Below are 24,472 nucleotides of genomic sequence, written 5' to 3'. Positions count from 1 at the left end.
TGTTTATGATTTGACGATGCCCTCATCCAAAGGGAATTCCTGTCATTCATTTCAGTTTCATTTAGGCTAGTTAAAATGTCAGTGTCAATTTAAATTAAGTTCTATGCATATATAGCCTGTATTATTTTTATATGTATGTTTATTTTTTAATTTTATAAGTTAAATATGTGTTAGACTTGTGTATTTTGAATAAAGTATTTTTAAAAATTGCTTTAAATTATGTTGATTTAAGTGTTTTTAGTTTTTTAAATTTTATTTCACATTTTTTAATTTTTTCTTTTATGGAGTTGATAAATTAACATGAGTCACCTCTACTGTTCAGGGTCAGGTTGACCATTGAACAGTATCTATGTAATATAAACATGCAAATACACTGAAAAAAAAGCCCTGTAATTATTATTTCAATAATTTATATAAATTCTACAACGAAATACGAATTCAGTGCTTTTACTTTAAAATAGCAGTTTTTCATGTAGTGCATTACTTAGTGATTGTTTGTTATTATGTGTCCTCAGTTTTGTATGTAAATTGAATCATTCGTTCCAAGTAATATTCACTAAACCAGTTCATTGGCTTAATTAGTTGATATTTCCAAGTAAAATGTAATTCATCAGTGAATCTGCAATTTACTTGCGTATTTTCATTTTTAAAAAAAAGTGGTTTTATTAAATAAATATTACTTAGAAACAGCCTGAGTAAAGATTACAAACACTTTCTGTGTGGAAAAACTTGCCTAGCTCTTTTTTAATTAAATGTCACTCCAATTTTTTTTTTCAGTGTATGTGAAATGAACCATTTTCATTTTATATGTTGATTACACTTATTAAGCCAAGCAGAAGAAGTTTCACCCCGGAAAAATACTTTTTGATATATTTTTTTAGATTTTTAAACTTTAAAATGAGTCAATTTGACATCGCAACATAACAGGAGAGTTAATGCGCGGTTATCTCACCATACAGTATGTTACAGTTTATGAGAAATGAGCAGGACAGCACTGTATAAACCATGTGACTTTATGTCCCCAGCTGGGGGCGCTATGACTACGTGTCAATATTGAGATGGGGATGTCTTCAGGTCTAGACTCTCATCGTGCATGAGTGATTCGGGGCAGATTGGATCATGCATGCCTTAGTTACAACAACTTCTTGTTTCATGTTGCTGCACCGACACAGCAAAACCGTCACTGACTCATTTTGTAAGAGGAACTGAGGTATTTTGACCTGTAAAATATTTAAATTCTCACTAAACCTGACACGTCTTTTTAGGTTCAGTCATGGAAAAAATTATTAGACCCTTGTTTTCTTCAGTTTCTTGTTCATTCTAATGCCTGGTACAACCAAAGGTACATTTGTGTGGATAAATATAAGGATATCAGCTCTTACATTAAACTCTTATGAGCTATTATTGTTGTTATAATTATATTTGTCCAAACAAATGTACCTTTAGTTGTACCAGGCATTAAATGAACAAGAAAGTGAAGAAATCAATGGTCTAATTTTTTTTCCCATGACTGTATGTTAAAGCTTCCAAAAAGGCAATTCAGTTGGTACATTATAATAATAGTAATTATTTCAATTCCAATAGTGTGCTGTAGGTGCTCGGGCCCTAAAAAAGGTTTATTATACCAGAGGAAGTGATTGTATGGATGACATGAGATCTTTTCTCAGTAAATAGAATATGTTTGTGTTATTAATTAAATAAATAATAATAATTATGCAATGTCCTTGAGTGTTTAGAAAAGCACTTGTAAATAAAATGTATTATTATTAAATAAATATATATGATAATGTTATAAAATGCAATGAATAAACGTAAAAAACATTTTCCAATATTTTTTCACATTTAAAAAATGTAAATATAATTTCAGAAAAAGATAAAATAAGGTTTATTTCAGCCCATCACAGACACCAAAGCGTCACAAAGTCTGCTCATCCTGCTCTGCAGCTCTCCGCTCTCCAGCCGCTGCAGCGCAGAAAGAGCGGCGGCTGCTCGGTGAGGACAAAACCTCTCGCCGACCAGCACGTCGCTCAGCTCGCCGCTCAGCCGCCGAGGGAGCCAGTCTGCAGGAACGTCCAGCTCGCAGCTCTCGATCACGCCTTTCTTCACCTCCAGGTGGAGCCGAGCGGAGCAGCGAGCGGGCGATCCGTCGTCCGTCAGCTCCAGGAGCGTCTGGACGCTGAAATTCGGCGTCCTAGCGAACCTCCAGTCCCAGCTGCGCAGCTCCACCTCCGCCTTGCCGAGACCAGGAAACGCAGACTCGTCAGCCGGGTGGACGGTCTTGGAGACGGCGTTGAAGCTGAACTCTGAGGATCAGAATGAAACGACAGATGAGCAAAGACAAGGCGGAGCATCCTGGAGTGAACTTCTGCATCATCGCTGCAAAAACAGGACGATCAGCTGCTGATTAAGTTTATTTTATCAATAACTGAGAGATTTCTTTCTCACTGCAGAAGGAAAACTCTTAATAATTTGCACTATATGAACTTGTTTTTATATTTTTTATATCTATTGTTTGTATACTAAAACACTTTCTGCTGCAACACTTCGGCGCAATATAAATATTCTATTTTTACTGTTATATATTTATACTTTATTTATCTTACATTCCGGAGTACCATCAGAATCAGAATTTTGTTCAATGTGCATATTTGTATGTAAAACTGAAAGACAATAAAGTCTGAATAAGTCTAAATGAGGCCAATCAAACAATGATGAAATGACCTTCAATTCAATTCAGTTAAATTTAATCAAATTTAACTTATATTTATATGTAGCCCAGAATCACAAATCACAGATTTGCCTCAAAGGGCTTTACAGACTGTACCCTCTGACCTTTGACCCCCACAGCAGACAGTGAAAAATTCTTCAAATCATATTGGGTTTTAGTGGGGCGGATTAGCTCAATATTTTACACCAATCGTTCACTTTGTGATAAAAGCATGAAATTTGGTAGATGTGTTGGTGAATATGTTTCAAACAAATCTGGATATTGGGCCACCTCAAAAGCACCCCCTAGTGGCCGTGGCAGGCATTTGTTATACGAATAAATCAATGATGAATAAAAACTGCCCTTTTAATAATACCAACTGGTGATGAATTGTATATTTTTGGAAAGCCTGATTAGTCACCTTTACAACGAGGTACAGCTTGTAAGGATCGTGCATTCATTGAATGAGCAACGAGGCTAAACGTGTGGGTAGCACCCCCCAAAAATGTGCATCCCCTGTGGGGCGGATTAGCTCAATAAATCACAAGAATTGTTTATTTTGTGATAGAAGCACACAATTTGGTGGATGTGTTGGTGGATTTGTTTCAAACAAATCTGTATATTAGGCCATTGCAAATTCCAAGATGGTGGCCATTTTTCAAGATGGCCGACACCTTAGTGGAGCAATTAAATTATATAATGATCTATTTGGTGATACAAGCATAAAAATTGGCATGAGCAGTCTCCATGGGTCACTTGACAATAAGCCACCCACAGTTACTTGGGTTGACAAAAAGACACTCCCAGCCACTTGAAATGTCTATTTTCAAGATGGCCGCCCCCTGGATCCTCAAAAGATCAATTTTCTCATAGAAATGTATTGGAATTTAGATTATTCTGGAAAACAAGTTTTAAAACATCATAATACAGTTGTGTTGATTTGTTGATCATAGACAGATTAGACAAGACTGAGTATCTGCACTACCAGGGCACACTGGTGATATATGACTGCTGTTAAACTCAGAGTGGGGTTCAATGTCAGCCAATTGTAAAGTTAGTCAAAGAAGAGACGACAACTCTCTGAGTAGTTTGAGTTAACCGGGTGGTGTACAGATCGTACAGGGTAAAAATGGCATTGGATGAACGATTGGACTAAGTGTAGGGTTAAGGCATGAACTTAGTTGTATCCCATACATCAAAGTGCTTATTAAAAGGTGGTAAAAGGCTAAACCCTCGGCCTCTGCCTTTGAATTTGCTGCAGACATTGCAGAAGCCATCATAACAGTTGAGAAAACAAACAGCAGGACACCAAGATCATACTGGTTATGATACCATTGCAAGAAATGTTCCATTATTTCATAAAATAAATGCTCTGCCTATCTTACATAGTCCAACCCGACTAGATGAAGGTGATGGCATAGAAAGCACATTGACAAGAAACAGAGCAAAATATCATTCAAGCTGTGAACTTATGTTCAACAACACACAGCTGGAAAGGGCACAAAAGAGAGCATCTACTGCTGCTAAAGACACTAAAGATACCAAAGATATCCATGTCAAGAGGTCAAGAAGATCCCAGACTTCTTATGAGGCTGGATATGTGTGGGGACAGGCATTGAAAAGACACCCACAAATGCCGAGCCCGTCCGACTGGGGATGAGTAAAACAGGACAAGGAGTGGAAAGTCTTCTGGACTCCACTTCCACCTATTGCGGAGAGTTGTTGGGAGTTGACAAAATGTGGGTGCACCAAGGCTTGTACTGGAAAGTGTAAGTGCTACAGATATGGACTCAGTTGCCCCTGCTAGAACTTATTTGCTTGTTTCTTTTGCCAGTGTTATTCCTTGTTGTCCTTTGTGTTTTTGTCTAGGCCTATGGCTCGGCTTCCCCTCGCCACATCGGCGCATTATGTTCTATTTTGTCACCAGCCTGTTACTGTGACATGTTCAGTTTTTACTTTGTAACATTGCTTTCACATTTTCAGTTTAGTTCCCTAGTATAGTTTCAGATACTGTTTGTCATGGTTCTGTGTCAGCCAGAGCTGCTGTTGCCTCTGGATCTGTCATTATTGCCTTTATTTCAGTATTAACCATTACTCAATTATTATTTTGGAGCACTGTCCGTTCAGCACCACAACTGTGTTTCCGCACCCCTGAGAATGTATTTGGCATGTTTAATGGCAGTAGTAATGGTTAGTTATGAAAAAAGTAATTTAAAAAAGTATTTAAAAAAGCCTTCATGGTAAGGGAGCCTGTGTACCTCGGTGAACCCGGAGAGCTACGCCGGTGGGAGGGAACTCCTGACAGGTTTTACCAAACTGGACAGGTCGTGGCTAAGGAGTCAGACAAAGCACGGTCAAACAACCTCTCTTGAGGAACCCAATACATTTCTATGAGGAAATTCATAATTTAAAGGTCCACATGGCAGGTGGCAGTCATCCTGAAAAAAAAAATTGCCGCCTTGAAATTTCCAGTAGCTGTGGCTGGCTTATTGTCAAGTGACCCACAGATACTGCTCATGCCAGTTTTTATGCGTATATCACCCAATAAACCATTATATCACTTAACTGCTCCACTAAGGTGTCGGCCATCTTGAAAAATGGCCGCCATCTTGGAATTTCAAGTAACTGTGGGTGGGTTATTGTCAAGTGACCAACAAAGACTGCTCATGCCAATTTTTATGCTTGTATCACCAAATAAACCATTATATCACTTAGCTGCTCCACCTGGGTGTCGGCCATCTTGAAAAATGGCCGCCATCTTAACATTTTAAATGTCTCGGACAATTTTCTTGTCAAGTGACCCATGGAGAGTGTTCATGCCAATTTACACGCTTGTATCATAAACTGAAAGATTATTTCACTTAGCCGCTCCACTAACAGAAGAATACAAGCCAAAGAGGAGGCCGTAGCCTGTGAATGGGAATATCAAGACCTAATAAAATGTTATACAAAGTTAATGTTCTTTTCTATTAGACTGTAATAAAGCTTTTGTCACTTTAACATGTCTCTAAATTATATTTGTGGTGCTGAAAACATGAAACAGCAGCTGTAGGGTAGGCAAAGAATTCCACGCCAGTAACCACCGGCCACACAGCCATCAGAATTTTTTTTTTGCGATGGCCCAATATCCAGATTCATTAAACATGTATTCAGCAATGAGTGTACCAAATTTGATGCTTTTATCACAAAATGAACGATTGTTCAGCTAATCCGCCCCACTATTTTATTTTTCTATAGATTATGTTTTTGTTTTTTCTGAAAATTTTATATTTATATTTTTCTATATGACTGTTTGTTGTGTGTGTATTAGACTATATTCCTATTGTTCTATTGCATTGTGCTTTTATTTGTATTTATATAGTATTCTTATTATTGTTAAATTTTTTTTCTATTCATTGTATTTTTTTCCATGTATATCAGGCCCTGGAGAATTGCATAGTGGACTTTCAGACTACTTATACTACTGCAATAACCTTAACTTCCTCAAAGCAAAGCTGCAGAAAAGATGATACACATGAGAACTTAAGTTATTTATGTATTTATTGGACTGTTTCTATTTATTAAACTATTCGTATTTAATATTTAGGGAATATCTAAAGATAGCAAGACGCTCACATCACGTATATATTTTTATGTGCAATCCTCACTGACTCCGTTTCTTGCATACAGCTGATTAACTCACACAAATATCCCGCTGTATGTGTGTTTTGAACATATTTACCACACGCTTATTAGTCAATCAAGGGTCCCAGTGTGTCTTTGAGCTTCACTCTGCAGGAGATTTAATTGCAGGTATAAGTCGGCATGAAGCGTGAATGGAGCTCGTCATCTAACGTTACTGTAATACTGTAAGAAACTTTGGCAGGGTCGATTTCACACAGTAGTTTCAATTTTAAGTGGTGCATTCAGGGTCACGGAATCATGGAATCGTGAAATCCCGGGGACCTGATATATATACTATTTTAATTAAAATTACAGTATTGGAGGGGAACTAAACATTAATAATTCTTTTTTGTTTTCATACATTATAAGCTTTTGTATTTCTATATATTTAAACTATTAACTTCACTTTATTTTTTACAGTGTGTAGTCTTAATAACAATGTTAATGAAGAATAATAACCGTGTTATTATGGTGTAATGACACAGTGTGGCCAGCAGGGTACCTTCATTGTATTGGTGCACCATGGCGTCCAGCAGCTCCTCCCACTGCAGCGTGGGGGCGTGGTCCAGCAGGTTGGCGGTAGGCGAGGGAACGCTAGGTGTGGCGTTGCTATGGATACCAGGGCAGGAGGGGCGGAGCATATCGGCGAGGGCAGACCGGTCGGCAGAGTGCAGCAGGGTGCAGTGATGGTACGACGACTTCCTGCTCAGCCGGGATGCCGTTCCTGGAAAAAAACAAAAAAACAAAACAACACGATTTATTGATTAACTGCTGAAGCTGCCAAATAGAAAAATGAAAGAATTGATAAATTAATAAATCATTAAATGTACAAATATTGTGCTTGAAACAGCACTATGAAAGGATAGAATGTGACATAAATTAACATTTCAGTTTCAAATTGCTTCTTTATTTTTTTTACTTTGCATTAATTCTCTTATTTTTTCCTACTTACTCATTTATTCAGTTTTACATTTTGTTTTCGTTCTGTTAAATATTAAAATTTCTATTTGTTTTTTATATTGCATTTAATGATGTATTTTTTTATTTATTCTCATAATTAATTTTCATATTTAGTTCTGCACTTATTTATTTATATATATATATATATATATATATATATATATATATATATATAAGGATCCTGTACGTGGAGTTCAGCTCAGAGTCCACGAGAACCTCCACCAGAAGCGAGTTTTTAGTAAGATTTTTAACAATTAATTAGATTAATTAAGCAGAATTATCTTCTGTAACCTATATCCTCTTCTGTTTTGACATTCCTCTAATATTTTTTAGAGATTATATATACAGGGCTTGAAGCAGAAAAAAATCCTGTGCCTGAATTTTTTTTATGCATGGGGGGGGGGGGGGGGGGGGGGGGAACTCTAACTGTTAGAAGGGCAGGGGTGAAAAAATAAAAAGGGCCCATTCTGCACAACATGGGACCCCACAAGCACGCAAAAAGCTCTGATGCATCATGTATGATGAAATATTAGCATTAAGTTAAAAGGAGATCCAGATCAAAGTCATTAATGATATGGTACTGACAATTAAAAGTATCGAATCAAACCATCTAGGGGGGTCCGGGGGGTCCGGGGGCATGCCCCCCTCCCCGGGAGAAAATTTGTACATTTTTAAGTAAAATGCATAAATTTTGTGCACTTTGAGAGCTTAATGAGAGCAAACATCTAGAGATAATTTTTTAGAGATAATAGATAATTTTTTGCACGTGCAAAGGGCAGCCAATAAGGCACTTCCTCTTGTTTTCACCACTCTAGAGGCACTTTAGAGCGCTTTTTCAACCATGGAGGCGCCACTGATGACATAACATTCTTTCTATAAGGATAGATGGTCAGATCAACAGATCTTCCACGTCGGAGAAGCAAAGTAAGCTGTATGTTGTTGTTGTTTACCTTATACACCGTTCATCACGGGATCTCGCGGTCTCCCGTATGGTCAGGATTATCGCGTGTTCTCGTTATCTCGCGTGTATACGGCTGGCTCGCTACGCTGCCGTTACGCGTCCGGTGGGAACTGACGCCGTGCAGAGGACGGAGCAAACCCGCGGCGGAGCCGCTCCGCGCCGGTGGAAATGTGGGAGAGCGCATGCACGGACCGTATAGCCGTGTTTCTACTACCACCGGGAAAGTCTCATGCCACACCCTCTCTAATGTCCGCTCACTCTGCGTGTCTCCATAACAAGTTAGCCCCCAGAGCGATTTAGAGACTCTGGAGGTGACGTATGGTTTTCGCCGTCGTTAACTGTGCACAGCAAATGATCATAAACAAAGCAGCATGGCTAATTATTATGCACAGTGTCTCCGCTGATCATAAACATAGTGAATTAACTATGTGAATTAACGGTATGCGCTAACTGTGCACAGAGTGTCCGGTGCTTGTTGTAAACAAACAGATCGCTGTTTCTCCTGCAGCAGCAGCACATACACACTGTACTGCTACAGAGCTAACTGCCGCTAACGGCGGCTCTTCCTAACGAGCCGGCCTCCGGCTCCTTAGCGGGTCGTTAAAAAGAGAGTAAGAAGGAGTCGCTGGATTTGTCTCTCGTCACTTTCTTGAGAAATAGTAATGACGTGGGTCTAAAGCACGCTCGCCGATGAGCCGCCTTCTTCTTCTCCGGCAGGCTGTACGCTATCCACCGTAATGCCGCCCTCCCCGTCATACCCAGATCTAACTAACTAAGGGTTTTAAACACGATTAAAAAAAAAAAAAAAAAACACCAAAAAAAATCCCGAGCCGGATTTCCGGCACCGTGCCGGAGGTCTTCAAGCCCTGTATATAATAATTAATGTAATTCTTTGTGTCTGTAACGTGTTTATGCTGCAGGGAGCTCTGAGACTTGTAGTCTTGACCCCGAACCTGAGATCTTGAGGTGCCCGTTGAGTAAAATGTCAAACCGATCGGTGGCCTGGACGTCGAGTCCCGGCCGGATCCGCCTCAGAGCGTCGGTGACAACCTTCAGGTTCCTCCGCCGGTCGTACGAGTTCTTTGATGTGAAGAACGTCAGGTTGAGGTTCCCGAGGTCGTGGAAGACAGTGCCGCCACCGCTGCGCCTGCGTGCCAGAGGGACACCTGCCCTCCTCATGGCTGGCAGGTTGCACTCAGTCCAGGGGTTCTGGTGGCGCCCGATAACCACGGACGGCCCGTTCCTCCACAGCAGCAGGACGCTGCACCGCTCCAGGTCCATGTTGGCGTCAATCCAGTCCTCCAGAGCCAGGTTCTGGTACACGTCGGTGGACTGGGAGTGCAGGATCAGCCCGCTGCTGGAGGTGGAGCTGGCCCGGACCAGAGGGATGCTGGTTCCACGCCTGCAGACACCTGAGAGGCTGCGGCATGCACTCCTGAAGTGGGACATCATGGCGTCCTTCAAACAGCGTCTTCACCTCCACATGTCAGACATTTCTACAGTGAGACAACAAACCAGCATCAGTCCAGCTGCAACAATAATAATTAGAATAGTTATTATTATAACAATTACAATAATTATTATTATTAGGGGATGTTAAAAAACACCAGAAACTAAATTGTTTTATGAAAATGTAAACTATTTTTTTGTGTAAAAAAAAAGAAAAGTAATTGGATAATAATAATAATAATAATAATAACAACAATAAGAAGGGGAAGATATTGTAAATGCACCAGAAACTTTATTTTTTACATTAAAAATTTAGTAAACGTTTCTGTCAAAATGTGTAATTTTCTCAACATTCCATATTCATTCCTCTCCAAATTCTGAGGGCTTTATTTAGATATAATGATTTATGCATTTTGTGACTGACTATTTATTTGTTTATTTATCGCATTTATTTATTTTTTAATTATTTTAAATTTCAAAATATAGTTACCTTTGTATTAACTCCTAGTTTTATTTAAATTCCTATTTGTTTTCCCTTAATTTATTTATATATGGAGATCTCCAAAATATAATATTTATAAAATAATATTAAGTTAATAATAAATAAATAAATAATAATAATAATCATAATAAAAGTTTAAAACTTAAAAGAAATGAATGTAAAATTAAAATTCTGTTTTGGAAAAAAAGCACATATTGAGTCAGATAAATAAGGCTTGTAATACAAAAAATAATGGTCTTCATGTGAAGTTTAATTATATGTATGTTTATAATATTAAATCTTTGATTTTATTTTTTATTTTAACGCTCTTCGTGTGCAGTGGTCCTCCTACTTGAAGTGTTGTTAGCATTAGCATTAGCATTGGCTTCGCCGTAAACTCTGCTGTTGTCACTTTCACCGAATTAAAGCCTGTTTTTATACGTTCACAAACAAATAAACACATGAAGTTGACAAACAGTTTGATTGCTAAAGTTATAAATAAAGCTGAGGACAGTTTGTGTAACGCTGACCTGAACAGAGGACGGACCGGCGACCGGAAGAACGGAGGAGTAAACGAGATGGACAACTTCCGCTATCAAACTTCAGAATAAAAGCGACGCAAAAGTGCGTAATGGAAAACTACAATTATTATTTATGTATTAGTTTTAAAGCGTTAATCATTTTACATTTTTGGCCTATAGAAAATATTTAACGAAAACAATTATTTTCCAGAAGAATCATACAGAATATATGACAAAAGTCGAAACAATTAATGAATAAAAAGAATAAATTAAAATTAATACATTGATACGTCATTAAATGTACAAAAAACAATGTTAAACATATTATTGCAAACATTAATTGAGAGCTTCTTTATTTATATATCTTTGTAACAAGCATCTACTTTCCTATTTAATTTTATTTATTCATTTTGAAAATATGTTTATTATTTTGCATTCATTTGTTATGTATTTATTGCCACTTCTCCCGTTGCATTCCTCACCCCAATCTCTTTCTCACTTTATTTTTTTCAATAAATGACGAAAATGAGGGGTCATTCAAACTGTGTCATGGGGTCAACTTCACCTCCAACTGTTAGTAAAACATGTAAAGCAAATAGTAAATAATGAAAATAAATATATAATACATTTTGTAAAAAAAAATGGAATGGAAAATTAAATAAATATGGGATTTTAATAAATGGTACGTATTTGAAAAAAGCTCATTAAAAAGGAAAAATAAATGATATAAATGTCATTGTACCAGTTAAGCAATACCTGTATTAATTTTCAATATTATTTTTGGTACATATAATTGCATATTAATTAATTTAATGAGTTAGTTATTTTTTAAATATTTAATTTTAGCAGCCTCCATACACCAAAAACCAAAAAGAGGAAATAAACATAATAATGTTTTTAAAAAATATTATTTCATAATAAAAAAACATTGGCTGAATTATTTAATCAAATTAAAATATATGTGAAATATATATAAATCACCTATTATTTTGTAGCTTAAGGGGTAAAATGACAAATAAATTAATCTTGTGTGGGAAAAAAAAAAGATCTATTATCTAAATGAAAATATAATGTCTGTAGTTTCATTTATATTAACAACAACTTTAGTCAGACTATTTAGTTGTAAAATGTTTGTAACTTTAAACCTAAAAAAATCTGGAAGTTATGAGTGAAGATAACAAAACAGGAGGATTAATTTATTTAAAATAAACACATTTTGACACCTGTTTTTTACTTTGAATAAAAAATACTGAAAACTATATATATGTATTGAAGTATTTACTATTTAATACATTTAATTTTTTTTTGTATTCTTTTTTTTATTATATTTAAATTTGTTTGCTTGAGCTCGTCTGTCTCAGCGGCCTCTGACATCATCATCATGAGAAGAAGTCGACCAGAGAGAGGAAGAACATGTGACCACATCCTGACAACACACACACACGCACGCACACACACACACACACACACACACAAACACACTCACACACTCACACACTCACACAGTCACTCAGGCAGTCAGTCAGTAGCAGTCGATGATGTTTCAGGTGAGGGGGGATTTTATTTTAAACTAAATGTTGATGTTAGATTAATGACGTTTGTTTGTCTTATTGTACTTTCATTCATAAATCCTTTATGGACATTATTTTATTATAAATCATATGATTTAAATAGTTACTATGTTAGAGATGGGTTAAAGATGAAATGATAAAAGATTTGACTGTTTTATGTAACATTGTAATATGTTTTATCTGAATGACAAACTGATATGCAGGTAGACAGAGAGAACAATTAAAACATGTAACTTTAGTTGGTTTTCATGCAAAATAAAGTTTATATATATATATATATATATATACAGTGTCGCTTTAAGAGAAGTAAATGATCTGTGGGTGTGAATTCTTAGAAGTGTCCTCTTATCACACTCACAGACACACAGAGTTTTATAGGCTGCAGTTTCCTGTTCATTCGTTGTCAGTTGTCCTCTAATGAGCAGTGACGTTACATTTGAATTAAAACTCCCGTCTGTTGGGACTGAAAGTAATGACTGGTGACCATTTTAAGAACGGACAGACTAAAGTCAAGCTTAACACGAACTAGGTCAAATATTTAAAAAGTGAAATATGTTTAATATGTTTATGTTAACAAGTTTGATTCTTTAAGCTAATTCCTGCCAGAAAATAAATGAAATGACAAATGAAATGATACAAAAAACAAAATACAGTTAATACATCAGGGGTCGTCGTAGCAACCAGGTCTCACCAATCTGCATACAAGTAACACTTTTAAATTACATGCAATGCATTATGCCAAAATCCAATTTTGTGTGCAAGTGATAGCCTACACACAGGAGTGTTTCTAAAAATAGTCACCCTACTGGTTGCAGGACATAATAAGGTTTACTGTTGTAAAGAAAATGGTGTCATAAAAAGATGGCTAAAAAAAGTAAATCAATGCATGTAAATGCTAGCCTGGCTAACACCAGACTATTCTCAAATGAGGTCTAGTCTGGCAACGAGCAATGGATTTCTCCGTAGAGGAGGTGTGGTTTACGATCCTCCAGAGCCGTTTATTGGACGCTTATAATGTCTATCAAAAGCGTCTGTAGGTAGCTCTTAGCCAATCAGATCAGTTATACCAGATGACGTAGTAGAGCAACAGAAATGGATGTTTGTTGTGTGTGTGTCTGTGAGAGAGTGTTGCTTGCTGCTTTGCTTCTCCAGTTCTCGCTTTCTGCAAGATTATTTATTTTCACGCTTTATTCCCCCTCATGTCATTCAGCCACACACATCCACTGATTTTATGGGCAATAAACAAGCTGCTGCGGGTCTCTGGGGGCTCCGCTGTCCGCGGTAGCGGGCTATTAGCCGCTAGCGGCGCTAATAGCCGCTAGCGACGATAATAGCCCTGCTACCATAACGCCGGTGATCTCAGCGGAGCCGGCGAGAGACCTTTTGCCTTTCAACTTTCGCTCTAAACTATTTAAAACACCATCTACAGCTAAAGAGAGTTTCGCGTCTGCAGCAGCCATGTTGGATCCGGAAAACTACAAGCTTCCAAGTGCCGAGTAGTATGCGTCATCGTCTTGCCATCCCTCCCCGCTCTGTGATTGGATCCCTAAAACAGGGCTAAGAATGCTTCCTAGTTTCCAGACCCCGCCGCAGTCCGAAATTAAATTTGAGCGCGCAAGGCAGTCGGGGTATACCCAGGCTATGTAAATGCTGGAAGTGAAGTAGTTCCAAGAACGATGTTAGTACTGGAAGTAAAAAGGTGATGCAGGAAGTTAAGTGATGATTGAATCACATGGTTCACTTTTGTTTTTCACATGGGACACGAACACTGTTCTCCTGGGTGAAAGTCCTGGATTTGTTTGTCTTTCTGCAGCTCATCAGATTCACATGAAGACACACAACTTGTTACCGACACACACACACACACACACACACACGCACACACACACACACGCACACGCACACACACACACACACACACACTAACACACACACGCACACATACACACGCAAAGTCATGCATATAAACACATGCAGAGTTAATGAGTGTGTCTGATTCCTTGTCTGACTTGTTGTTATCTCGTTCTCTTTCCATCAAGCATCAGTCGTCACCTCCACTCTCACCCAGAAACCACCTCCAGGTTCCCCCCTACCACCTCACTACTCATCACCTCCCCCAGGTGACCTCCCCCCACCTCCACAATGTGACTCAGCACTTCCCAGGTCCCCATGTCACCTCCCCTCACCTTCCTAACCCCCAGGTCCCCTTCTCTCAGGTTCCCTACCCCCTCGTTACCTCCCCTCACCTCCTCTCCCCGCCACAGCACACCCTCTACAACCAAAACCACGATCCAGGTTTAAATAACCCTGACTGGACCAGATCTGAACCACCTTTTGACATTTCCAGGAGCTTCTGTTACTCATACCAGGTAAGAACGCTATCTCTTCTCTTATTTTAAAACAAAACAAAAACCAGAACCGGAAAATCTGCTGACCAGGATCTGTTTTATCTGGAACAGAACCAGTCCACGGCCAACGTTGATCTCCAGAACCAGTTCAGTCCCAGCACGACTCACCACAGGGATGAACTGCCATACAATAGTCACACATACCTCACCAGCTGTGTGTATGAGCAGTGCGACACACCCAGTCCAGTCCAGGACCCCTGGAGGCCGGCTGTGCCCCAGCTTGGCTCCATGACCGGAGGAGCTGCTCTGGGGAGATGGGGCTCCGCTGAGTTCAACTCATCATCTGAAGACTTCTCCATCAACCAGTTTTTCGACGACAGTTACAATGACAGCAGCGCCCCCCAGCCTTTCTTTAGCCCCACCACCCCCGGCCCGAGTCCTCATTACCCACAAACCCCAACGATCTCCAGCCCGGATCCTCAAATGCACCATGGTAAAGAGCGACTGAGTTTTCAAACATCTAGACAGCTGAGTAGAGATAAAAGCTGCCATCTGCACGAGTATGACAGCTACCTTATGACCTCTGACCCCGGGCACCAGCAACCTCAGCCGGCAACCCAACACCTCGACCAGAGCCAACCTGAGCTCATCCAGGACAAGCCGGGTCTCCTCCAGGGGGCCGCGAGGAACTCTGAGAGCTGTTTCCCTCCGCAGGGAAGAGGCCAGGACGTCAGCGGCGCTGCCCAGTCCCCAGACCTCCCCGCTGGGCTGAGCTGGAAGGAGGAGAGGGGTGGAGGAAGACGAGGAGGAAGAAGAAGAGGAGATGATATTCCAAAAGTATTCAAAGTTTTTTTTATTATTTTTTTGTTAATTTAAAAGTTAACGAATAAATCAGGAAGTATTTTAATATCTTTTTTTTAAAGTGCACGTCAAAAAAATAAGAGTATAAATACGTTTGAAGTTAGTTATAAGTAAGTACGTAAATAAATAAGTGCATAAAAAGTAAGTGAAAAAATTAAGTGCATATATAAGTATACTAATACTGATAAAATGCCTAAACAAATGCATTTATAAGTGTATAAAAAAATAAGTGCAATCGTGTAAATGCAAAAAACGATGAGTGCATGAATAAATAAGTGCATGAATGAGTGCACAAATAAATAGAGAGCATAACATAAGTGTGTTAATACATGTGTAAATAAAAAAAGTGCATTAATGCATAAGTAAGTAAATGTGCAAAGAAGTGTTTAAATAAATGTTTAAATAAATAAGTGCATAAGTTAGTGCATAAGTTGCATAAAGAGTGCGTAAATAATGTGTGAATAGGTGCGCAAATTAATCAGTGTGAAAATAAACTGGTGCATCAATAAGTAAATGCATGCAAACTGCATAACTAATTGTATATATAACTGTAAATAAGTGTGTAGATAAATTAGTGCATGAGTGTGTAGATAGATAAAAAAGTAAATAATAAGTAACTAATTAAAAGGTTCAATAAATAAAAAAAATATCTTACACTATCATTTAAAAAAAAATGTTATTTTTAACTTTTGAAATTGATTCAAATGTTTTGTTCTTTTCTTTTTAGTCAAGAAGACGAAAACCTGAAAGCAGCACAGAGGCTGTAAAGTCCAGGTAACCTCAGCGAAGGTTGTAAAATCAGAATGATGATGGCTTTTAGCATTTTGGATGTAAATTATGTTCTTATGTAATGAATTCTATCGTGTGTGCGAGTGTGTGTGTGTGTGTGTGTGTGTGTGTGTGTGTGTGTGTGTGCGTGTGCGTGTGTGTAATAGGTTGCTTTGTACAGTGTGTAAGCGTGTGTTCCAGAGTCTGCCAGCATTGAACGGACACATGCGTTCCCACAGCGGATCCAGATCAGCTGCATGCTTCAAAAAGGTACTGACACACACACACACACACACACACACGCACGCACGCACACGCACACACAAAAACATCACTCTGGATGACATTAAATTAAATTATATTATTCCCTGGGGATTTAACCTATTTTTACCCAGAATCAACATGCCTAACTCAACTTTTCCCCCGCACCATGACCAGGCACTAGTAAAACTAGTAAAACAGGCATTATCATCTGAGTTTTAACTTTCCCACAGTCCCTGAACAGATCATCTGTTACGAACGTTTCTGTTAAAAAAGTAACAAAAAAAAAGCTAAAAAATTTTGAAGTTTCTGTCAAAATCACTTAATTCTACATGTGTCATTTAAAACTTGTCCAAAGTTAAAGCTAACCATTCATTCATTCATTATCTTAACCGCTTATCCGCGAGACAGACAATCATGCTCTCATTCACCCCTACGGGCAATTTAGAGTCACCCATTAAACCTAAGTGCATGTTTTTGGACTGTGGGAGAAAGCCAGGGTACCCGGAGAGAACCCACACTGACACGGGAAGAACATGCAACTCCACACAGAAGAGCCGCAGCCCGGAGTCGAACTGGCGACCCTCTTGCCGCTAGGCAAGAGTGCTAACCACTACATGACCATGTAGCCCTAAAGCTAACCAGATCCTGTTAAAAACATTAAATTCTGCGCTCCTCAGCAAAACTGTGAAGCCATGATTGATTCTGCTGAGACGAACAGTCCATAGTCCTCTATGATTCCATAAAGCTGCAGGACTTGCATATTTTATATACATTGCAGTGGAATACAAGGCCACAATGACTAAATTAGAGGGCTAATGTGATTGTTGTCTCCAGGGTGAGGACCCCTCCTCTCTTTTCCAACCCTCCACCTCCCTGGTGATGCCGGTCTCCGTGCCCGTCCAATGCAGAGGCTCGCCCAAGGCGTGTCAGAGTGAAAGGCAGGGATGCAGACCAATGTCTCCGACCACCGGAGGCATTGCACTGCTCTACCGGAGCCTGATGCACCAAGAAGAAGGAGAGGAAGCTGCACGCTACACCCCCCCGCCCATGCTCCACCCCCTGAGGGCGGGGCCAGGGCTGTTCTGCTCCATCACCACCAGGAGGCAGCAGAGAGTTCAAACTGTGCAGCTTCATAACACACACAGTGAGTCAATAAACCATGAAAGCAAACTCTGAATCCTGCTGGTTCCACATGGAGGCATCATGTGGTTTTACACTTTGTGTCTCTGATTGACAGACGATCCCGTTGCCATCGAGACAGCCTGCCCTCTTCCTGGGACACTAGCCAAAAAGCCGTACGAAAAATGTTTCACTTCTCAAAAAAACATGTTTTTTTTTCGTGATAATGTTCACCTGTTCACACTGAGCTGTCAATCACAGGCAGATCAACGAGGGGCGGGACTTCCAGGCCGATATCCCAAAACTACGTGTCCAAAAATACGCGGACTCCGATTCCCACAATGCACTGCTGCTGTGGACACCGTGTGACGAGTTGGAAGATCCTGTGAACCAACAGAGAGGTAGATACATATTCTTATAATTGTTGTTATAATCACGATTACCATCAGATGATTCCTGACTGACACAGTCTTTGTTCAGTTGAAGCTCTCCTGACGATGGCTCGCTCCAGTGTGGTGCCAGGGGGTGGGGCCAGCCCAGAGTCCGCCCTCCATGTCCTATCAGAGTGCAGAAGAGACTTCCTGGTAAAATCTCTTCCTCTAAACTGTAGGCTGCGATTTGATTTGATTGATTTAGATTTTTGACAGATTTGTGATCCATCAGTAAATAAGATGTCATCAACTTCAGATATCTAAAAATCACAAGGCTAGCTATTTCCCCCTGCTTCCAGTCATGTGCTAAGCTTGGCTAAACACGTCCTCACACCAGCCTCAAGCTCCCAAGTCCCAAGTTAAGTCCCAAATCAAATCCAAAAAGTCCTAAGCCAGGTCCAGTTAGTCCCAAATTAGATCCCTGGTCAGCAGGGGCGCAGATGGGATTTTTGAACTGGGGGGGATGAAATTGTCAGCAAATGATTTTAACTCCATGCCTTAACTACAATATGTTTTATTTAAACATTTTTAAATGAACTGTACTGTGAACAACAACCAACATACTAACATAAATAAAAAGAAGTTTGTACATGAAACTCCCAGTGCAGCTGAACAAATGTACTGACTTCAAGCTGACTCAGTGAAGGACCCAAAAACATCTCTCCTCCTTTCACTACCCTGACCATACTGCTGGACAATTTCTTGTCTGTCCAGTCTGTCAAGCCTAGAACAGTGTTTTCCACAGGATTTTCTGAGACTATGATGGGGGACCCAACAAAGTAGGCGGGTCCAGGGGCATGCTCCCCCGGAGAACATTTTTCCCCGAAAAGCCTAAATTTGGTGCCTCTCGCACATTGTAATGCCACTATTCCGTCTTAATCATTGCATATTTTTATGAATTATATTGTGAATTTACATGTAAATTTTGTGGTGGACTCTGCTAACACATCCATGTGCTCTTATTTTGAAAGCTACATGTGTTTGCTTTTATTTTGAAGGGGGGTCCAACACGTTCTTACCGTAAGGCCTTATGGTGTGTTCAATTTACACTGAAAGTCGGAAATTGGAGCTCGGAACAACGTCGAAAATTCTGACTTTCGTGTAGACCATGAACGCACCATTATCTATCTATCTATCCATCCATCCATCCATCCATCCATCCATCCATCCATCTATCAAAAACATCCCAGGTCAAGTCTTCGGTCAAAACCAATAATTCCTAAGCAAAGTTCCAAGCCAAATCAAAAAAAGTTCTATGTCAGGAATTACAAAAGCTAAGTTAAATCCAAAAGCAAGTCCCAATTGAAGACCAACCACATCAGACCAAAAGGGTTCCAGGTTAAGTTTTAAGCCAAAACGAACAAGATATAAATCAACTTTAGAATCAAGACCAAAAAAAGGCCCAAGCCAAGTCCAGCAAGTCCCACATTAGGTCCCATGTGAAGCCTTGATTTTAGACATCAAGTCCTAAATAAAAAAATAACAAGATCCGACCATCAAGTCCTTGATTAGGTCAGGAGTGAATACCCACAAGTCCCAAGTCAAAAACCAAGTTAGGTCCTTAGCCAAAACCATCAAGAACTAAATCAACTCTTAATTTAAGACCAAGAACTCCCAAGACAGGTTCAAAAGGTCCCAAGTCAGGACCTACAAGAAAAATAAATAAATAAATCCAAAGGAAAGTCCCAAGTCTAAACCAACACAGTCAGACCAACAAGTGCCAAGTTAAATCATAAAGCCAAAACCAACAAGATCTAAACCAAGAGTGTTAAGACGAACAAGTCAAAACTCACAGGACTTAAATCTTCAGTCAAGACCGATAATTCCCAAGCCAGGCCCAGTTATTCTAAACACAGCCGGAACTCATAGATTGAAATAATCTACAGAACTGTTTCCGAAAACCTTGAAATGTTCTTTTACCTGTACAAAGAATGTGAATCATACCACATTTTGTTTGTCTTATAGCTGACGGTGGAGAAGCTTCTGTCAACACCTGAAACCCCCAACAACAACAACAACATCAAACCAGCTCAACAGTATCCAAGTATATATTCTGTTTCACACAGTGATAGGAATTAAGTACATTTACTCAAGTACTTAAGAACAATTTTTAAATACATAGCAGATTATCAGACTCTCTTTACATTTCAGACAGCATCCCAAGTTTTTGGAATTGGGGTTGTACTTTTTACTTCACAAGATTTATTTGAGGCTCAGTTATATTTATAAAGGAATATCTTATTTTATTAGTTCTTATAACAGGTATTATAACAAATGTTTATTATATGAAATATATATATACTGTATATTTATTCAAATGTAAATGTTACGTTTTATTGTATAAAATGATGTATACTAGATTAAATATGTATTATATAAAACACAGATAAAAATGCAAAATACATTTATTAGACAAATTATACATATATAATATTAAATATATTCCCCGTATATTCCAGGTGTCAGTTGGAGCGCAGCCGAGAGGAGGTTGTTGGTTAAATCTCTGCAGCTGCATCAGAAAGACTTCAGCAGAATCCAGAAAGCTGTGAGTGTAAACTTGTGTTAAATCATCAGCTGTATGTTTCTGTGTGTGTGTGTGTGTGTGTTTGTGTGTGTGTGTGTGTGTGTGTGTGTGTGTCTGTGTGTAATGTGTTGTTGTTGTGTGTGTTCAGGTTAAGACCAAGTCGCTCCCTCAGTGTGTCGAGTTTTATTATCTGTGGAAGAAGAAGCTGAGTCTCAGCGTGAAGACCCCAGCTGTGCTGACCGTCACTCTGCCCCACAAGAGTGTAAGAAACACAAATAAATAACACAAATATTCAACTGAAAACTGTACAATGACAAAATATTTATATATACTGTTCAAATGAAAAAACTTTAAGGGACAATGAGTCAAAGTCAGTGGTTAGGACACAGATTCAGAGACCAGGAGACAAAGTGAAAAAAGTGTGCTGTGGTCTGACCAATCCACATTTTAAATACAACTTTAGGGAACGGGAGACAAAGTAAGGGACTCTGAGACAAATAATAACAATAAATAATAGACTATGAGAGAGGGCTCATCTGAAATGAATGGATGTGAAGTGGAAATGTGCTTTGACTAGGAGACGAAGGCAAGGACTAGAAGACAGATTCAGAGAGCAGGAGACAAAGTTAGAGACTCTGAGACAAACTCAGAGACATTTGGGGGGTAAGAGACCAGATTCCAAGAACTGAGGAGCAACAAGTCACAAGTTAAATCCAAAGTCAGCACCAACAAGTCTCAAGTCAATACCAGAAGTTCTGTATAAAGTCTCAAATCAGATTCCAAGGTGAGACCAATTAGGTAAAGAAAAGTTTAATCAATTTACAATTAAGTCTCAAGCCTTGGAAATTAAGTAACAAGTGAAGTAGATCCAAGACCCAAGACCCAAGTCAAGTAACACATCAAGATCACAACTCCCAAGTCGATTATTGTGACTAAAATCTATTCAGGAACATTTTAGTCTTTTTCCAATGAAAATTTACTTTTTTCAAGTATTTTTCTACAATTTAATTTATATTTTCTTTACTTCAAAACTTTCTAAAAGGCTGATGTCATGTCGCCCATCTGTGTCTGATTTGTTTTTACATATTTAGTATTTTAACAGTTGAAGTCAAACTGCCGACAGATTGAGTGTGTTGCTTCGGTGTTTCGGGTCAGTCACTTCAGAAATGAAACTAAAGGCTGAATGAGTAAAAACCACTGAAACCAAACACACAGAGACACAAAACACACACAAGGAAACACACACTTCCTGTCACAGCCATCACGTTTCTGAATAAACTGTGACTTGACATTTCAAATGTAGTCTGACCTCAGTAAGCCACATTTTCCATCACTTGTGTGGTCACCAGTTTTTATCGGCTTTAGTTTGTCATTTAGATTTTGATCAGTTTGATCAGCTTCAACTTCATCCTGTTTCAATTTAATTAGACAAACTTCATAAAAACTGTTTTAATTTTGAGACTTTTTGTATCAATGTACCGATCAATATTTTACAAGATCTACAAGATCAACAAGTCTTAAGTTCAAGTTGAGTAACAAGAAAACAACAGGAAGATGAGTCAAGGCATATTACCAATCACAAGTCTTTGGAATTAAGCGCCAAGTTATGTGAACTGACAGTCTAACAGAGGTGGGACCAAGTTATTTATTTGCAATGAACAAGTCCCATGTCAAGCTCCAAGTCATGTGTCATGTTAAGATCAACAGTTCCCAGTTGAAGAACAGCAGGTCCCATGTCAAGTCCCAATGTGGTCAGGTGTCTTCTGTGATGTCCAGCAGAGGCGGGACCAAGTTGTTTATTTGCTAACAAGTCTCAAGTCTTTAAAATGAAGTGTCAAGTTAGGTGATCGACAGTCCAACATGTCCCAAATTAAGACCAACAACTCCCATATCAAGTCCAGACTCATGTGCCGAGCCAAGACCAATAGTTCCCGAAGGAGGAGCACCAACTCCCACATCAAGTCCCAAGTCAAGCGCGTAGCCAAACCAAAAGGTCTCAATTAAAGACCAACGAGTCATATATCAAGTCTCAATTCAGGTTCAAGTCAAGACCCAAGTGAAGACCAATAAGTCCCAAAATCAGGTCCCAAGTTAATGATGAAAAGGGCCAAGACAGGTCCTAAGTCAGGTACAGAGTCAAATCCAACAAGGTTCAAGTTGAATCCCAAATCAAGACCAACAATTACCAAATCAAATCAAAAGTCAACCTCAACAAGTCCTAAGCCAGGACCAACAAGTCACAAGTTAAATCCAAAGTCAGCACCAAAAAGTCCCAAGTCAAGACCAGAAGTCCCATATAAAGTCTGAATTCAGATTTCTAGGGGAAAAAGTCAGAGACTAGGAGACATATTCAGGGACTAGAAGACCAATTCAGGGACGAGGAGACCAAGTAAGAGGTTAGGACACAGAATCAGGGACTAGGAGATAGATTCAGAGACCAGGAGACAAAGTCAAAGATCATAGTGCCAACAAGTCCCAAGTTAAGAGTATAAAGTCTCAAATCCTTAGTCAGGTACAAAGACAAGACAAGACCAGCAAGTCAAATTACAATCAAGTCTTCAAATTAAGTCAAGTCCCACATTAAGTACCAAGTCAAGACCAAAACTCGAAAATCAGAATCTCAATCAAGACCAACAAGTACCAAGTCAGGACCTACAAGTCCCAAGTAAAGCAAACAAGACCCAAGTCAATTAACATGTGAAGACCACAACTCCCAAGTCAGCTTCCACATTATTTACTGAATCAATACCAAGCGCCCCATATCAAGTCCAAAGTAAAGGTCCAAAGTCCAGACCAAAAAATACCAAGTCAGAATGTGCTTCAAGTCCCTAGCTAAAACCCACAAATTCTGAATCAAGTCTCAAGACAGGTCCCTAGTCAAGACCCCAAACCTTCAAATCAAATTCCAAGCCAAGACCAAGGTATCCAAAGTCAGGTTCAAATTTCAGACCATCAAGCCCAACAAGTCCAAAACAGGACAGAGTCCCAAATTAAACTCAAGTTTAGTTTAATAGAGAGGCGCCATTATTACAACAATTGAGCTAATCCTTTAAAATGAACAGTTTTTTAAAAATATATTTCGAGTTTGAAGTGAAGATCAAGTTTCTGATGTTTTATTCTCATTTCTTTTTTTCATCTCTGTGTTTCTTTCAGGGATGAAGGTTCATCAAGACCTCCTGATGCTTTATGAACCAGAGCCAGAGCGACACACTACGTACCAACACACAGATATTTTTTTAGATAAATGTTGTTATTAAGGCTTAAACTGTGACAAGTTTACTTTTAGTTGGTATTTAACCAGCATGTCAACTTAAGTAAAGCTTCATATCATTACATTGTATTTATTTGCTGTTCTGGTATCAGAAGATACGCAGTTGTATTAATAAAAATATTTTTGTATATCTTTTGACGAGCTGAACATTAAAGGAAAACATTTCAGTGCAGTCAGTAGATTTGAGTGTTTCTTTTCTCTTCTGAAAGTATCATTCAAGCATGATGAAGACATTGCATTAAAAACTGGAAAAATGTAAGTTTCTTGCTGCAAAGCTCCATGTTTTCTGTCAGACTGAGATCAGCTCTGTATTATACTTCATTTCTTTCAGCTCAGGTCTGTTGAGATATTGTTTTTCTTACTTAATCCTCTCATTCTCTCCTCCCTCCAGGTCTCAAAGCCAAACAAAGCTTCAGTTATTACATCTAGAAAAAGAAGAAGAAAAGTAAACATGAGATGCTTCAGGCTCTCTTTCTGTCTGCAGCTCTTTACAATAATATCCGTCTCTGTCATCACTTCAGGGAAACTATTCTATTATTTTACCTTTTAATTGAATTAAATGTTGTTATTTTA

At 38.9% G+C, this 24,472-nt stretch overlaps 2 protein-coding genes across 2 annotated transcripts; one reads left to right on the top strand and one right to left on the bottom strand.

The window, feature by feature from the left end:
- Positions 1–1,861: 1,861 nt before the first annotated feature.
- Positions 1,862–10,802, bottom strand: lipt1 (lipoyltransferase 1). Its single transcript, XM_059334317.1, has 4 exons — positions 10,752–10,802; positions 9,245–9,787; positions 6,873–7,094; positions 1,862–2,303 (listed from the first exon to the last, which is right to left on the bottom strand). The coding sequence occupies exons 2-4, from the start codon at positions 9,741–9,743 to the stop codon at positions 1,891–1,893; spliced, it is 1,134 nt and encodes a 377-aa protein (XP_059190300.1). The 5' UTR covers positions 9,744–9,787; positions 10,752–10,802; the 3' UTR covers positions 1,862–1,890.
- On the top strand, positions 9,742–24,428 carry LOC131973719 (uncharacterized). The gene is made up of 13 exons (XM_059335780.1): positions 9,742–9,792; positions 14,353–14,682; positions 14,773–15,498; positions 16,250–16,296; positions 16,458–16,560; positions 17,389–17,698; positions 17,792–17,849; positions 17,935–18,074; positions 18,154–18,257; positions 20,070–20,148; positions 20,564–20,649; positions 20,777–20,890; positions 23,782–24,428. Exons 1-13 carry the CDS (start codon positions 9,742–9,744, stop codon positions 23,785–23,787), a joined length of 2,154 nt encoding a protein of 717 aa, XP_059191763.1. The 3' UTR covers positions 23,788–24,428.
- Positions 24,429–24,472: the final 44 nt, after the last annotated feature.

This window comes from Centropristis striata, chromosome 6 (genome assembly GCF_030273125.1).
Source record: "Centropristis striata isolate RG_2023a ecotype Rhode Island chromosome 6, C.striata_1.0, whole genome shotgun sequence".
NCBI classification, from domain to species: domain Eukaryota; kingdom Metazoa; phylum Chordata; class Actinopteri; order Perciformes; family Serranidae; genus Centropristis; species Centropristis striata.
Note: the sequence above shows the minus strand (reverse complement) of the source record. Positions and strands in the feature narration are given on the sequence as shown.